General features: G+C 32.0%; 3 protein-coding genes across 3 annotated transcripts; 2 read left to right on the plus strand and 1 right to left on the minus strand.

The window, feature by feature from the left end:
* The first annotated feature begins 215 nt into the window (after positions 1-215).
* LOC131841805 (ATP synthase subunit beta, mitochondrial) lies at positions 216-1930 on the plus strand. Its single transcript, XM_059190136.1, has one exon. The coding sequence runs from the start codon at positions 319-321 to the stop codon at positions 1864-1866; it is 1548 nt and encodes a 515-aa protein (XP_059046119.1). The 5' UTR covers positions 216-318; the 3' UTR covers positions 1867-1930.
* A 1883-nt stretch (positions 1931-3813) lies between these two features.
* LOC131841762 (uncharacterized) lies at positions 3814-10888 on the minus strand. Its single transcript, XM_059190085.1, has 10 exons — positions 10779-10888; positions 10113-10306; positions 9750-9911; positions 9226-9513; positions 8829-8988; positions 8119-8266; positions 7626-7782; positions 7222-7474; positions 5777-6472; positions 3814-5221 (listed from the first exon to the last, which is right to left on the minus strand). Exons 2-10 carry the CDS (start codon positions 10296-10298, stop codon positions 3918-3920), a joined length of 3354 nt encoding a protein of 1117 aa, XP_059046068.1. The 5' UTR covers positions 10299-10306; positions 10779-10888; the 3' UTR covers positions 3814-3917.
* Positions 10889-11415: 527 nt separating this feature from the next.
* On the plus strand, positions 11416-16062 carry LOC131841779 (NEDD8-activating enzyme E1 catalytic subunit). Its single transcript, XM_059190104.1, has 7 exons — positions 11416-12011; positions 12467-12805; positions 13115-13275; positions 13749-13917; positions 14882-15131; positions 15357-15576; positions 15827-16062. The coding sequence occupies exons 2-7, from the start codon at positions 12468-12470 to the stop codon at positions 16039-16041; spliced, it is 1353 nt and encodes a 450-aa protein (XP_059046087.1). The 5' UTR covers positions 11416-12011; position 12467; the 3' UTR covers positions 16042-16062.
* The last annotated feature ends 1354 nt before the right edge of the window (positions 16063-17416 follow it).

Consider the following 17416-nt stretch of genomic DNA (forward strand, 5'->3'; position numbering starts at 1 on the left):
ACTAAAAATGTATGTTTTATTACCAAATTTTTATAAAGAGAAAGTACTATTTGGTATACCAATCAAATTTTGATAGGGATCTAATACTATTCTTATTATAAATATAATGTAATATTGTTAATAATATTTATATATTATAGTTTCATTTTTAATGTGTCAACCAATTCGCCTCTTTTATAACTGTGACTGACTTAAACACCGACAAAAGTTGGTAACACTGGAAAAATTTATTGATTTGTCTATTGGAAATTTAAGGTTACATAATTTCGGGCGGACGTTGTCTCTAATTTTTCGCCCAAGTGCTCTATTTAATTCAAAATGTTGGGGGCAGTAAGTAGAGTTGGAAGCGGGTTTTTAGCTGCTAAAGGAGTCGCCGAAAAAGCCATCAATGAATGCGGGAAAGTTGCTGCAGTCACCGTTAACAGCAAAAGAGATTATGCAGCCAAAGCGGGCAAAGGACAAGGTAAGGTGGTTGCAGTTATCGGCGCTGTCGTGGATGTACAATTTGAAGACAATCTACCACCAATTCTAAATGCTCTCGAGGTGCAGAATCGTACACCAAGGCTCGTGCTCGAAGTGGCGCAGCATTTGGGTGAAAATACTGTCCGCACCATTGCTATGGACGGTACTGAAGGTTTGGTCCGTGGTCAACCTGTAAATGACTCTGGCTCGCCAATCCGTATTCCTGTGGGAGCTGAGACCCTCGGCCGTATCATTAATGTTATCGGAGAACCCATTGATGAACGTGGCCCCATTCCGACTGACAAAACCGCTGCTATTCACGCTGAAGCTCCCGAATTCGTCGACATGTCTGTACAACAAGAAATTTTGGTCACTGGTATCAAGGTTGTAGATTTATTGGCTCCATATGCTAAAGGTGGTAAAATTGGCTTGTTTGGCGGAGCTGGTGTGGGCAAGACTGTATTGATTATGGAGTTGATTAACAATGTTGCTAAAGCTCACGGTGGTTACTCTGTATTTGCTGGAGTAGGTGAACGTACCCGTGAAGGCAATGATTTATATCATGAAATGATTGAGTCTGGTGTCATCTCACTCAAGGATAAAACATCCAAAGTAGCTTTGGTATATGGTCAGATGAATGAGCCCCCAGGTGCTCGTGCCCGAGTTGCTCTAACTGGATTGACTGTTGCCGAATATTTCCGTGACCAAGAAGGACAAGATGTACTACTTTTTATTGACAACATTTTCCGTTTCACTCAGGCTGGATCTGAAGTGTCTGCTCTGCTGGGTCGTATTCCCTCTGCCGTAGGTTATCAGCCAACTCTAGCCACTGATATGGGTACTATGCAAGAACGCATTACCACTACAAAGAAAGGTTCCATTACATCTGTGCAAGCCATCTATGTACCAGCTGATGACTTAACAGATCCCGCTCCTGCCACCACATTCGCTCATTTGGATGCTACCACTGTATTGTCTCGTGCTATTGCAGAATTAGGCATTTACCCTGCTGTGGACCCTCTTGATTCCACATCCCGTATCATGGACCCCAACATTATTGGTGCTGAGCACTACAATGTTGCACGTGGCGTTCAGAAAATTCTCCAAGATTATAAATCACTCCAGGACATCATTGCTATCTTGGGTATGGATGAGTTATCTGAAGAAGACAAGCTGACTGTTGCTCGTGCACGTAAAATCCAAAGGTTCCTGTCACAACCTTTCCAAGTGGCGGAAGTTTTCACTGGACATGCTGGTAAATTGGTACCTCTTGAGGAAACAATCAAGGGCTTCTCCCAGATTCTCGGGGGCGAGTATGATCATCTACCAGAGGTTGCCTTCTATATGGTTGGACCCATTGAAGAAGTTGTTGCAAAGGCTGAGACCCTTGCTAAGAATGCTTAATTATCATTGTTATGGATGGAAGAGACAGTAATTGTATTTCTAAATAAATAGTAATATTTAATCATTTATTTCTTTTTTTCTAACATTTAACTACCACGAAGGTACTAATTTATAAAAAAAAGTATTACATATATTCATGTATATATACATATATATATATATATATATATATATATATATATATACCTAAATATATTTATTATTGTAGCTTTCTCTTTTTTCATTTCTAGGTGTAAATGTGTTCTCTTTTATGTAATTCATTATCTATGATACATTGATATGCATAATTAAATAACCAGCATGTTTTGCTAGTTGATATATGTTTTATATGCATATTATTATTAAGAATTATTATGAACTTGTATGAACAAGGAGTGTATCATTGAACATGTCCCGTAACAGATATTTTCAATGACAGACCGATGTAGCCTACTGAACTGATTTTTCACATATATTGTAGATCCATAATGAGACTGAGTACATATGAGAAAGACCATTACTAAGTTTGGCTAGTTGGAGTATTTTTTTGAAGAATATAAATTACCTACTTATCAAATTCAGTAGTTTATCAAGTTAGTCTAGTCAGAAAGATTAGTTCCAAGTCCACATGCCGAAAAATTAAAGTACCTATACTAGATTAGAGTCCATCATGAGTGATAAAATCACAAGCCAAATATGTCGGGTACATTTGGTGAAGAACCTGTTCTCTATAAGAACTATATTGCCATTTAAGTTTATGCTATTATGGAAAGATAGCAAAACACAATTTTATATTTAAGTTTTTAAATAATGCAGTTATCATAGATACTAGGTCACTATTAGGCGCTATTAGACAGTCTGTATGGTCTGTGATCACTATTATTATTGCCGAGGTAAACTTTGTAAGATCTCCGAGTGGATACCTCACTGTCTTCTATTTTCATGGTCAAATATCTTGCTTTGTAAGATATTCCAGTTGCCGGGAAAGATAAGCTATGAAATTATATAGTAAGTGGCTTGACATGAGATCTTAGTGTTCCGGAATGGCAACAGTGTGTGGTACAAGTTATTATGTAACGCCTGAGATACCTCTCAGGCGTTACATAATAACTTGATGTTTGTAGCCACTACCACTTACCATATTCACTAATGGGTGTTTTTTTTGGATGCTTATGGAACGGTGCGCCACTCGCATTAATGATTTACGCTGACGAAATGATCTCAGGTTAGTTTCACGTGGCAATTTTACTAGGAATTAAACAATACTTTCTAGGGAGGATGGCATGGTGGTGAATTTTACCTGATATAGAACATTGTCCCATGGTGGAAATGGGGACAGTAGTCTCTAATACTCAAAATCTTGCGGGCCCCTGCCCCTCGAAATAATGAGTTAACTCACGAGTACCGGCGAGTTTGATGTTGATTGAAAGTTATTGTCATGTGGAGCAGTGAGGATCATTTAATCAAAGACTTATATGAAAGGACAGAAAGAAATAAGGACAGGAAGATGTAAAGACAATTACAAACGTCACTAATATACATATTCATTTTAAGTAGTTATGTTAGATAACCGTCCGATAGATAGGTATCTGTTACATGCTTTTATGTTCAGCATATCGTAAGGGTAGTCAAGAACAAATATATCAGAGATAGAGATTTTTTGAATTCATCATACTGGACTGATGCACCCATCTAAATTAACAGTGGAGGATGACAGCATGAACCTGAAATGGGGTTAGTTAACTCAACGTGGCATCAATTCACCATGAATTAACCACGACAGTTTCCATGGGGAACCGTGAGGAGGTTATTACAATGTTCGTAACAGGGCTATTATTAACAATTGCCTCCCCCTGAAAAAGAAGTAAAACTCTAAACGATAGGGAATAAAAATAAATTAGCCGCTTAGCCCTCACCACACAGTTGTGAGGATTGTGAACACAGGGCAGTTTAGAACGAACACAGATGTCTAGTTTAGATACTATATTTGTAATATTTTCTAAGTTAACAATTAAAACAAAAAGTAACAGTACAATTCTGTTCGTTTTTTTGACGGAAAACTGATGGTGAATTTATCTCGAAATATCATCGTCATTTACAATTTTGTTTTTACATTGATTATCTAAAATCTCATTCTTAACTACATTTGTATCTGTTTTGGATACTAACTGTTCTTTAACACATGTATCTTTTTTAAATAGATTCTCATTAGAATTAATTTGGTCACTTATTTTATTTGTAGTATCTGGCTTTTCGTTTTCATTACATTTGTTAGAAGTGATTACATTTCCATTTATTTCACTTGCATTGTTACTAATGGTATCCAACGCAGTTGTAGACTTTGTTGCACATTCTACTTTGGGAACTTTCACTACTACTACTTGATCAGATGTTTTAATTTCGTTTACTGTAGCATTTTTAGAAGGATCTTTCAATTTTATGGTTTGGAATTTTAGAGGCGAACTTGCAGCTGTTATTCCATCTTTACTTCTGCTGATAGGCTTTATGACTAAAATTTTTGTTTTCATACCAGCTTTTGTGAAATCAGTGATATTTTTATTGATTAAAGGATTTTTAATAACTTCTAAGCTCTGACGACGAAATTTTATAGGAACAACTGCGGGTATATTTAAATTGGTTTTAATTGTTTCACATAAGGCTTTGTTTGCTTGTTTTTCATCTTTATTCGACTTAGAATTGTCACCGGTTTCTGTTAATGGAGTTTCTACTTCACTGGTTTCACTTTTTTTTGTACTATCTTCTATATTATTTTTTACAGGTTCTTCTGTAATATTTTTCGAATTTTTTACATCTTTATTCGAACTCGGTATTTCTTTTACAAAATCGACATCCTTTTTAGGTGACAATTTATCACACTTAGAAACAATTTTAGGTAACATAGGTCGAACAAATATATTTGAAGGTCTTGTCTCCTTTTGGATACTCGCAGAAAAATTTGTGGCTTTCATATGTGCAGATGCTTTTCCTACAGCCGCCTTAGATAGCATAGCTAATGCCCCAGAACAATCTTTATTTGCATTGTCATAATAATTTTGATTTTCTTGTGTTGTTCGTTTCTTGCTTTGAGTATATTTGGCATTAGCAACTGATTGGGAATCTCTATAACCTTGGGCTTCCATTTTCAATAAATTTGATAAATCATACTCAAAGTCTTCGTTTTTAGGTTTTGTTTTTTTACGAATAGGCCTACGAGAAGCTACAGATGAAGTTAATTCAATAGGTTTCTTGACTATCTTCTCATCGAGCTCTTCCACATCTGAAGAATTTTCTTCAAAAGTTTTAATTGTGGAAGATGAATCATTTTCTGGGAATGAAGTCTCCATTGGCACATCAGCTTTCAGCTCGTCATCATCATCTAAAACAAAGACAACAATAATAAATATGTATAATAATAGCAATATCATCTTTATCACTAATTATTTATGTACAAACATATAATATGAATTTACTCATTAAATTATATCAATTTATATAATTTTACTGTACTTGTGTTTGTTATCTTACTACTCCTAAATGATTGGATGGATTTGGATATTTTGTGTCTATATTTTAATGAGTTCCTGGATGGCCCGAAAATAAAATTACACCCGGTAGGTGGCGCTGCTTTTTCGGGCAGCATGACATAGGTTTCTGGTAGACGTCGCAAGAGCGGTGAGTGGGCATGTATTACATAAATTTTATTAATTCTATCTTTCTCGCTCTCGTTGCTATGCCACGACACCCTGCTCTTCACATGTTTCATACATACAACCTTGCTTATTTTTAACTAAAATCGAGAGCATATCCAGCGCATGTTCTATTACGATATGACACTTGAACAGTATCAGCTCACGTCCACGCTCAGCTCAAATCCATCCAACCATATAGGTATGAAAAAATTTTTCAATTTGATAAAAAAAAAACTTCTTACCGTTATTTACAGTTTCCTTTTTCCTTTTAGAATATTGATTTCTAGTTTGATTCAATTTTCTCTTCTTGGACCCTGCTTCCATTCTAGTACTACTTGATGAACTATCATCAGATAAACGACTCGAGTCACTGGAACATCTACTAGGACGTCTAGAATCAGGACTTTCATTATTATCATTTAATTCATCAATTACTTCAGATAGTTCCAATGCTTCAGAACCATCAATAGCCTTCACGGTACTAAAATAAAAATCTGTATCACCTTTTAATTTGTGAACAGTTTTGACATGTTCTGGAAGCTTTTCAAATTCATAATTCTTAAAATTACACAATTTACAAGCATAACGCATCCACTTATAGTGAGCAGCCATGTGGTCATATAGTTCTTGTATATTATTATGTTGAATCTCGCACCTTTTGCATAGGTTCTTTGATATGTCAATATCAGGTTGTATCTTTTGTTTGAATGCTGCTAAGTTGCTTTTCTCGGGTTGATGAGCAAAAGGTAATTTTGACATTTTAGGAATAAAAATTGGCTTTGGTCTTTCACTATCTAGAGATCTACATTTATTATCAGAGTTTTGATCATCTTCAGATTTATTTGGTGTGGTTTCTTCTGATTGTTGACCTGATGTAAGATTTTCTTCAGTTTTATTAGCCTTGACTGGTGACTGACCTTCAGAAATCATTTTATTTTCTGAAAAAAAATGAGATTTTTCTAAATTACGTGAGTGTGGTTTTTTAAGAATACCTAATCATTAATGAAGAGTTTATAGAGGATCGTGAAAATCTAGCAAGTGAAGGCTAGAATAATGCAATTATGTGGGTCAGATTGATCCGATACGTCAAATAGAAGAAAAAGAATGTGTGACAGCGTCCTATAAAATAGATTCATTAATTGTTATTTTGTAGTAATGTTATCCAGTTTAATCATATTTCTCAGACTCACTGATTTCTTTTTGTGTTATGAAAATTAATGAAAGCATTTTTAAATTGATTAATTCTATGTCTTAGCCATATTTGGTATTGTAGGAGTACAAAATATTAAGACATCAACTCTATAGTCCCTCTAATACATGAGCAACTATCAAGTGTAACTATATTAACAACAAACCTTTTCTTTAAGAGCTGACACTCACATTTCGTTTGCCTGACTTGTTCACTCTAACCAAAATGCTAATATCAGAATAATTTAATCATACAATATATATAATCATTTTCACATTTGGCCACATGTTTTTTAATCTTAATAAAATATTAGGATAAAAAACACATATAGGAAATTAAATATGAATAGATGAATAAATGACAGCCCTAATTTTTTATCTTAATAAAATATCTATATTATAATACTTCATTTTGTAACTGAACATTAAAAAAATTTGCATCAGTATAATACTGATTCAGTATAGACATATTAGTCGTAGGAATACTAAATAAAATTACCATTAGTATCGACAGGTTTGGGTGGAATGTTTAAGGAGGCGTTCGCTTGCGGCCCCTTGTTGTAGTCCTTGCGGATCTGTATCTCGATCTTCTTGGTCTCGGGCGGGCGGCGCGCGGGCGGCGGGGCGAGGGCCCGCGAGCGCGGCTGACACGTGTGCGTGTGCGACGCGAGCGCGGCGCGCCGCTCGAAACTCCTACCGCAGCCAAAGCAACGTGGAGTTTCGCCCTCACCTTCCATGTTGTCCATCCATGCCTGCAGCACACAGATCGGGATCACTTAATAAATGAATACCGTTGCCATCCTATGTACCTACTATAATATCCAGAATGTAAAGAATTTTGTGTTTTGTTTGAGCAACGATTCACACTAACTGTATATAGTATACTGCTACTATTAGATTTACCTGATTTTCTTGATCCAAACGTTCTTCTTCTGAGATTTTTTGAACAGGTGTAGGTTTCATGTTTTTACGTTTTTCGTAAAAAGCTGGAGGATTGTTCATTCTGAACGCCTTTGCTTGTATTGATTCACGTAGCTTTCTTATTTGAGCGGCAGTTTTTCTAGACGTAACATATTTTTGTTAGAATAGTTTTTCTTAGCGATAATAAAATTAGTATGCTCTAGCTATGTAATTAACTATCGTCTAAATATTTTCATTATATAATTTTCAAAATACAAACATGAGTACATAAAAACACTAGACAACTTATTTCATTTGGTGAGCCACAGCCCACCTGAAAATGGTAGACATAAGCATCACATATGTTACAAAATATACTGGCATATAGCCTACAAGCAGTTCCAAGCTCTAGAATGGTAGACGACTATACACTATTATATATATATACATGACTACTATTGCATTAGTACACACAATTTACAGGGCTCATATTTACCTATGCACTTTGAACAGATGTCGATAAACACTCCAGGATGTAGAGAATATTTCCAAACAATCAGGGCATGGATAAACCAGTCGACTTTCTAAATGTTTATATTTCATGTGGAACTTTAGAGTCTTCTGCGTAGAAAATTGTTGATCACCTATAAGTAAAGAAAATGTTTTATTCCAATTATAGATATTTATTCATTCAACTATATCAATGGCGGTATAGAACACTGTTCTACTTTTTTATGGTTGCAGGTTCAATCCTAGCTCAGTACCACCATTTGTATACATGAGACCGTTTTGGATAATTATTTAACGAAATTATGTATTTAAAAAAAAACACATTCCAGATACTAAAGTATGTATGTTTAGGTAAGTTAAATTGTGCTTGAAAAAATAATAACTAATTAAAAATATTAAACAAATTAAAATAGAAATTCACCCCTTATATTAAAAAAAGGTAGTAGGTAAAGTTACTTACCTAAATAAATATCCTAAATATATACTAATAATGTATGACATGATTTTCGGAAATTTATACGTAGAGTTTTATAATAATTAATATAATATATTTTATAATATAATATTCACACAATACATAAATAGATAATAAGATGCAACTATATATAATTTATTAATTTGTGATGTTAGACAGTGTATACAGTAATATCCATACTACTACACTATTACAATATAGGTGTACAGTATAAGACTTACAAATTTTGCATTTCAGAATACTATTAGTATCATTATCTTCATCATCACTTATTTGTATTACATTATCTGGATCTGTTGGGACAGCTATTTGAGTCTTGAATTTGCCATCTTTTTGTAGAATTGCATTATCCCTTGACAGAATTTCATCCAACTCATTTACCTGTACATGAAAATCAAGTATTGTATAAACATAAGTTTATCATAGTAATCGATAGACAAATCATTTAAATGGATGTTACCAATCACAAATAATATTTGGTAAGACATGAAAAATGTTCATCTTAATCAATGAGTATGTAGGTTAAGCTGTACTAGTACAAATATGAGATGTAAGTATTGAGTCTTAAAAATTAAAATTAATTATCTAATAAATAATAAATAAATGTATAATACGGACTTGGGCTCTCATTTTATCAAAGTTCTTTTCTTCAGAATAGTCTATACTTTGGAATACAGCAACAGAACTCCCAGCAATTTTCTGTAACACTACATTTTGATCTAATTTATTCTGACGGATTCCCTTATTCTTAGTAATTTTCTCCATAATAGTAGTTAAATCCTTTGTCAAAGGTATTCTGTCCTCATATTCCACAGTCTCCATATCCATATTTTCTGTCCCATTTTTTTCTTTCAATGACTGTTGGTATCCTTCCTCCAAACGTTTAATTTTTAATATTTCGTTAACCTTTGAAAAAATAAGTATATTATATGTATATAGTATGGAATACAGTATACATTTCCTGTTTTACTGAATTATAATTAATTTTTCCTTCAATAAATTTTATGTGAATATTCACTATTATTATATCTTAAATATTCTCTATTTAGTTGGCAATAAATAAAGGTGACATTTGTTTATTTTGCCTTAAAAAGTTATAGTATATTACCAGTAATTAACAAGTATCAAATAATCAAACTTACTGTGGAGATAGGGTTGACAAATTGGCTGTGTTGAGAAGAATTAAATGTTTCTTTACAGTAAATACGTTTATGGGATATAAAATTTGCCAAACTTCTAAATATGTTACGGCATACTTTACATTCATACAGTATATCACATTCAGAAGAAAGCAAATTTTTCAGCTGAAAAAAGTAAATAGAGATTAATATAAAAATAAAGACCTACAGGTAGAATACCTGTAAGTGTAATAGGTATTAATTTGTGAATAAGTCTACCAATTATATACTTAACTGACATTGTAATAACAATGTAAATAATAAAATAATAATAATAAATAATGAATATTTCTATTTTAAATTTTGGTAATGGGTAAATTAACTCACTTCTTCAGTAGCACAGTCAAATATTTTTCTGGCCTGGGCTAGGCCTGTAATACTTGTATGTATTGGTTTCCTTAATACTGAAAAATCAATATCTTCACTTTCTTCATTACATTGATTTATGGGTTTATTAAATTTGCCTTTATCATCTTTACCTTTACCCTTTGTATTCATTTTATTGCCAGCCATTCTGACATCTATCAAGAAAAAAATACATTTAAGTAGGTACCAGCTTGGTAGTATTCACTAATATTTCTTTTTATTACTTATTATACATATTAACAAGAAACAACGTAAGTGTAATTTACATGGTAATATTTCTATTTCAATGTATGTACCTACTACAGATTTGGTTAAAGCTGGTTAAGTTGGTTTGCAATGAGGTAATATTTGAAATCCATAACATGTACTTTCAATACTATATTTATAAAAACTTCAATTAATATAGTACAAATTTATCGTCTGCTCAGATTTATCTAAAAATTCATTGAAATTGCTCATATATCGAGCATGGTCACAACATAAAGTGTCTGATACCTACAAAGATTAGGTCGTAGTCTCTCCCTTAAATTTTAGCAATAAGGTACAGATTATGAATACAAAGTGATGAAAAAGAAACATTATGTTATCTCCCACAATCGATACACATATACAAATTCATTTTCTTACCTGGAAATACTCGGAATAGACAACATGAAATTCCTGCTTTTCCGACAAATGCACTTCCATCACGCCTCCATTTTCAACAAATGAATATCTATGTAGGTATCTATAGTTATAGGACTAATACGTAACAGTTCTGTAGACAGAGAATTTCAACAATAGTAACTGGCATGTGGTTTTGAACCATATAAAACGGTAAAACTAATTTAAATCTTATTGATACTGAATAAAGTTAATTTTTATTCAGTCTTCACAAGAAAGAAATGAATGCCATCGAGATCTTTTGATAAGTGATTCTATCTCTTTCACACAGTTTACCAGTTATAAATGACATTAGTATGGTAAATGTAAAAATTTAGAAGTATATAACTAAAAACTGTGATACATTATAAAGAATAAATTGTTATGTATATACATCGATAATTATTAAATTGATTTTCGAAGTTGATAAATATTTTTATAAATAAAATGTTTCAAAAAAGTCGGGTTTACATTAAATTGTAATAGCTTTTTCTTTTCATACAATTAAGCTAGGTATGCTCCATACTAGAAAACACAAAACATCGATGATGATGATGATGGTGAATCGATGTGCAGAATGACAAATTGGTGAACTGCCATTGTTTTCGCTGTTCCCTCTGGAAGCACTCATGATAAATTTCTGGTGAATTTGTTATGATGGACTCTCATGTTCATCTTATCATCCTCCACTGCTGCTCCGCCAGCGTAAATCATAAGTGCAGCATTATTTATCATCTATTAAAAAAATAGTGATGTCATAAAACATTCCCTTCCCCTCACATTACCTTTGTTATATTTGAATGTATCATTTTGCTTTTCAAAGAACCATTTTTTTTGTGATCGAGTATGGAGTACATCGCATTTTAATCATCATTATAATGTTATATGACTGCATTTCCTATGACTTTCTTATAAACTTTACGGTTTACGATACTTCCTCTGTTATTTACTCTTTGAGTTCTTGTTTTATATAATGTTTTTTTTCTCTTCTTTTAGCTTCGGCGATTTATATAATGTTAAAAAGGACTTAAGAAAATATTAAAAATGTCGATGTTTTTCCAGTAAACATCGATAACATCTGATGAATATCGATATTCTTACTACAGTTTTTCGGTTTCGTGAATTTTGTAGATTTTTGATAAACTTAACATTAATAAATACAATTAAATTCTAGCTTAATTTACTCAAATACGGTTTCAGTAGCAGTTTAATAAACAGGTAATGTGTTTGTGCAAGCTACAATTCAAGTAATATTGTAATTTTCTGGTCCCGTGTTTATTTAAATATTTCTTATTTTTTGCGTATAACTATGCACTAAGTTATGACAATTATTATTTTCTAGCACCTAATAATTGCCGTAAACTGATAAAAACTTTATTATTCTTGCTGTATTTTATTTTAACAATACTGTTAATAACCGGCATAAATTACAATATCAGTATATTAAAGAAACTAAGAATATGACTCTTATTCTCTATTAGGTGATTAAAATTAAATGGCTATAAAACTTAATATAGGAAATTACATTATTTTCTATATTGAATTTTATAGCATTAGAAAGTAATTACTGAAATTACTGTGAAGAAAAAGTTGTTTTTGCAATAATGTACTATATCATTAATCTTTATACAACCTTAACTTTAAAAAATAATATACAATTATATATTTTATAGAATGACAACTGGTGAAACCCTAACATCAGATTATCAGCAGCGAAGATGGCAAAATATAAGGAAACTCCTAGAGAGACCTGGTCCATTTTGTCACCCTGACTTTGAGCCTTCTGCTGAAATACTAGATTTTATTATGAATTCCTGTAAAATACTTGTGGTTGGAGCTGGAGGACTTGGCTGTGAGCTGTTGAAAGACCTTGCATTAATGGGTTTCAAAAAGATTCACATAGTGGATATGGACACCATAGAATTATCAAACTTGAACAGACAATTTTTGTTTAGAAAATCCGATATAGGTTCATCAAAGGCAAAATGTGCAGTTGAATTTGTTAATAAGAGGTGTGTAATTTTAAAATTGATTATAATTTAAATACAGGGAGATGCTCCAAGCAATATTATTTGTTTCTTGTTTATCTTTATATATAGTGTATAAACCAAAGTAACTGTGCATATCTTTTAAATTACACAACAGAGGTTAATACAGTTTTCAGCTATAGATAAAATGATATAAGGGGAAGGTTTATATGTTTATATATAATGCATGTGTGTTAACATATAGAACAACACAAGAAATTATCCCAGAGAAGCTAACCATGTTGCTAGTTAATTATAGAGATTAATAGAGAATTCTTTTTTTGCAATTCATAGAGTGCCTGGTTGTGAAGCTGTAGCCCATCATTGTTCTATCCAAGAATTTGATGATGGTTTCTACAGACAGTTTCACATAGTTGTATGTGGTCTGGATTCCATAGTAGCAAGACGTTGGCTTAATGGCATGCTTATGTCATTACTGCAATATAATGATGATAGTGAGTAATAATATTTATACCCATTTAGTTGAATAAATTAACAGTCTAAATATAAATATGTAATGTATTACTAAAGAATTTACCATATAAAAACCATTTAATGTCGAAATAGACATTCATACAGTGTGTATTTTAATGTACAATAGAAATTAGAAAAAAGTGATTATTAATTTACCAAAATTACCATTTACTTTAAAAAAGCTAAAAGTAACTGCCACGCAACATACTGTAGTGTAGCTATATACCGAAACTCTGTTTTTCAGAATTGTAATTAATATACTACTTTGTGACATATACTCCTCTAACTACACTAATCCTCTGTTTTATTATATTAATACATAACATCTTTTATGTTTAGTCTCAAAAAATCGTAATGATTAAGACAAAACTATACATAGAAATTGTAAAATTACTATGTTATTGAAAGTGGGGAGTGGATATCTAAGATTTTTCTGTAATACATCTTGTTACAGGGTCATTGGATCAAAGCAGTGTCATACCACTTGTGGATGGTGGCACTGAAGGTTTCAAAGGCAATGCTCGAGTTATATTACCTGGCATGAGTGCTTGTATAGAGTGTACATTGGACTTGTATCCACCTCAAAAGACTTTTCCACTATGCACTATTGCTAATACACCACGGTAATTTTAACCAAATATTTATGTACTATAACAAAAAAAAATTATTAACAGAAGTAAAATGAAATAAATTTTTTCTGTTAATAATTAATTTTATTTTAGATTACATTGATCTATGTTTTATATGATTACAATGGTAAACAAGCTAATGGAAAGTGATAACTGTCACCTATAGGTACATGAAAATTATCTCATCATATGAGACCTATGCCACTGTCATGTGTTGCTATTGATGAGGCCTAAGGAGTCATGCCTTCATCAGTTATCATTACACTGCCATTATCATACCATGCATACTGAAACAGTATACAAAGCAAGCAGCTTGGCGCCAAAAATAGATAAGTAAGACTTTGAATATGGCATAACGAGAGTCACATGGTAATGTGATGTTCATAGGCTGTTCACATTATGTGCATATTATGTGCTGGTTACGTTTTACTATCACATAGGCCATACATTACTACTACCAAATGTAGTATTTTTATTATTATCTAGAATCTTGTGAGGCATCAGTAAAATTTAATCTAATATCATAAATCTGAAAGAACATCCTTTATGCCTATCTTTTACATTTTTATGTTAAATCCATTACTTATCAAATTTTGTTTAGAGACACTTTTGGATCTAGGAGTATTATTTTCAAGAGTCATTTTTAATCTCTAATTTTTGTCATAAGATTTTCAATCCTCGTATGTGTGTCAAGCATTTTAGGCGCCCACTTTTTAGAAATAATCCCATTAAAATATATTATATATTTATTCATGTAGGTCTATTACAGACTCTTATGATATGTCAAATCTACCGTCAGTTTGGAGTGTTTTCGCTAAGAAGACCTGATAAGAAATTCAGCTATAAATTATAACCTTTGTCAAACATCAAAAGTAATAATTTAATTAGTAGCAGAAGACCTGATCAGATCAGTCCCTGCAAGTAGCATTCAGGAGTATAATGAATATTTTATTTTTAGGTTACCAGAGCATTGTATTGAATATGTGAAAGTTTTGCAATGGGCTAAAGAAAATCCATGGGGTGAGACAACACAGCTTGATGGCGACGACCCCCAACATGTAGCTTGGGTGTTGGAGAAAGCACAAGAGAGGGCACTCAAATATGGAATTACAAATGTTACATATAGACTAACACAAGGTGTACTGAAAAACATTATTCCTGCTGTAGCCAGTACTAACGCTACAATTGCTGCTGCTTGTGCTACAGAGGTATTAAAGAATGCTTAATTACTTTTATATTATAAAATATTTAAAAAGAATACTGTTCCTTGAGACCATTGTTATAGTTATTTAATTTAAATGTAAAATGCAGATTTTGATTTCAGTCATCCCAATTTTTTTTTGATTAATTATCAAAGTACTATCACTAAATTGGGCACATTTTTCTCATCGCATTGTCGCATGTAAGCATTATATTTCTACTTAATTATTCAGGTATTCAAGTTGGCTTCATCATGCTGCATAAATATGAACAACTATATGGTGTTAAATATGGCTGATGGTGTATATTCATATACATTTCCGGCTGAGCGGCGTACTGATTGCGTAGCGTGTAGTAATACTACACGTGTAATGGAAATAGAAGCAGACGCCACACTCCAAATGATTTATGATAAACTCTGTGAAGATCAAGCTTTCTTAATGAAAAGTCCAGGTATGTGTTGAATTATTTATTTATTAAAGATATACTTCTTCCACGCGAATAATACCGCCAATACACCTATATATGTATGTTTCTTGCCTATAAACAATAAGAGGAAGTATGAAAATCAATAAGAATTAACTTATGTAAGATTTTTGAAATATATATTTTATTTTATGCAACTAATCATGAAATTTTATATTTAATTATTTAATATTTATTTAGCGATATGAAACATTACCCACATATAATTGTGTTTCAGGTATTACTACTGTAATTAATGGTCGCAACAAAACATTGTATATGTCCTCAATTAAGAGCATTGAAGAGAGAACGAGGGATAATTTAAAGAAGAAAATAACTGAGCTAGGTCTTTATAATGGTGGTGATATATTGGTAGCTGACATAACAACTCCAAATACCATTACTATAAAATTAAAATTTGCTGAAAATTTTGATGTAGATATGTCACGGTAAATAAAATTAAAATCTCAACCTACTGATATTTTATTGAACTTGAAAGTGTTTTTTAATAAAAATAGAATTTATATGTACAATGTTTTGGATTAGTATTTTTTGCTATATAGTCGAACAATCTTTCAAGTATCAGACATAGTTCAACACAAACGTCTTTATTCTTGAAATACAAAACTTTGACTACCGGCCTGCCAAGTAACTACTTTGACTAAATTGTAAACGTGTAATAAAATTTAACGTGAAGATAATTTGATCATGAAGGTGAATACAGATTGTTAAAAACAAAATAAACCGTCGCGGGTAACATCTGCGGATAAACAGCTACTGAAAATCTCGTCTATGTTTTTTCTACTTTAATAGGTATGTTGACCTAAATAAAAAAAAAATGAAATCTAGGTACTGGTTTCCAATATCACAAAAAAACCAAGAAATCTAGGTGAAATTGCCTGAAAAGTTAATTCGCTTATTAAAGACATCAAAAATAACGATGGTTGTCAAAGGGAACTGCTTGGAGGTCTACTACTACTAGCTATTCTCTCCCCCTTCTATAGACAGATACATTTATAGATGAAATTCGTCACACAGAATAGTATTATTCTTCCTATTTTTCTTGTTTCGGTTTTCTTATTTCAGGGGGAAAAATACTTATATCCACTAAGGAAGTACTATTAAATAAATATCAAATGATTCGACCTATACAGCTATTGTCTTCGGTTTCCTCTATGTAAGTTCCTAATAATTAAATAAGGATGAAATAATTATTTATGACAAAAATTTAATGGTTTTTATTGATAATATATGTAAAAATGTAGTGAAATATCAGCTACACAACAAATTTTAATTAATCGATTGTAACAAATGTGTTTTAGCTTAGCGGAGCTTAGATGCTTTAAGTTAGTTTTAAGACTCCCATATAATACCTTTCCGTAAGTAAGTAATCACTACGTTGTTATGATAATAATTGCAAATACCTCGCTATTTGCCTAAGGATTGTTTCTTATTCGGTCATAGTAGCCTACCAGAAACTATGATACAAAATAATGTTAGTTGAAGTATAAAATGACAATATTATGTTTACTTAGTTTATAATTGGGTTTGTGATTTAAAAAATGCTAACGTTACGTTGACTTGTGACTGTATTAAAAATAAACATACTTTTTAAAAATACAAACATTTATTAGATAAGGTTAATGTAGATAAATATAAATCGTCACAGCATTGCACATAATTTATAATCAAAGCATAACTAAATAGAAAATAGCATCCAAGTTAGAACTCTAAAAAATATTAAAAAAAAAATACAACTGACGTGTTTGTTGAGAGTTGAGTGACAAGTGGACGAACGAGTTTACAACTCAACACACGAATTCACACG

Source organism: Achroia grisella, unplaced genomic scaffold (genome assembly GCF_030625045.1).
Source record: "Achroia grisella isolate CSIRO2021 unplaced genomic scaffold, CSIRO_AGI_Agris_v1 utg1920, whole genome shotgun sequence".
Classification (NCBI taxonomy): Eukaryota; Metazoa; Arthropoda; class Insecta; order Lepidoptera; family Pyralidae; genus Achroia; species Achroia grisella.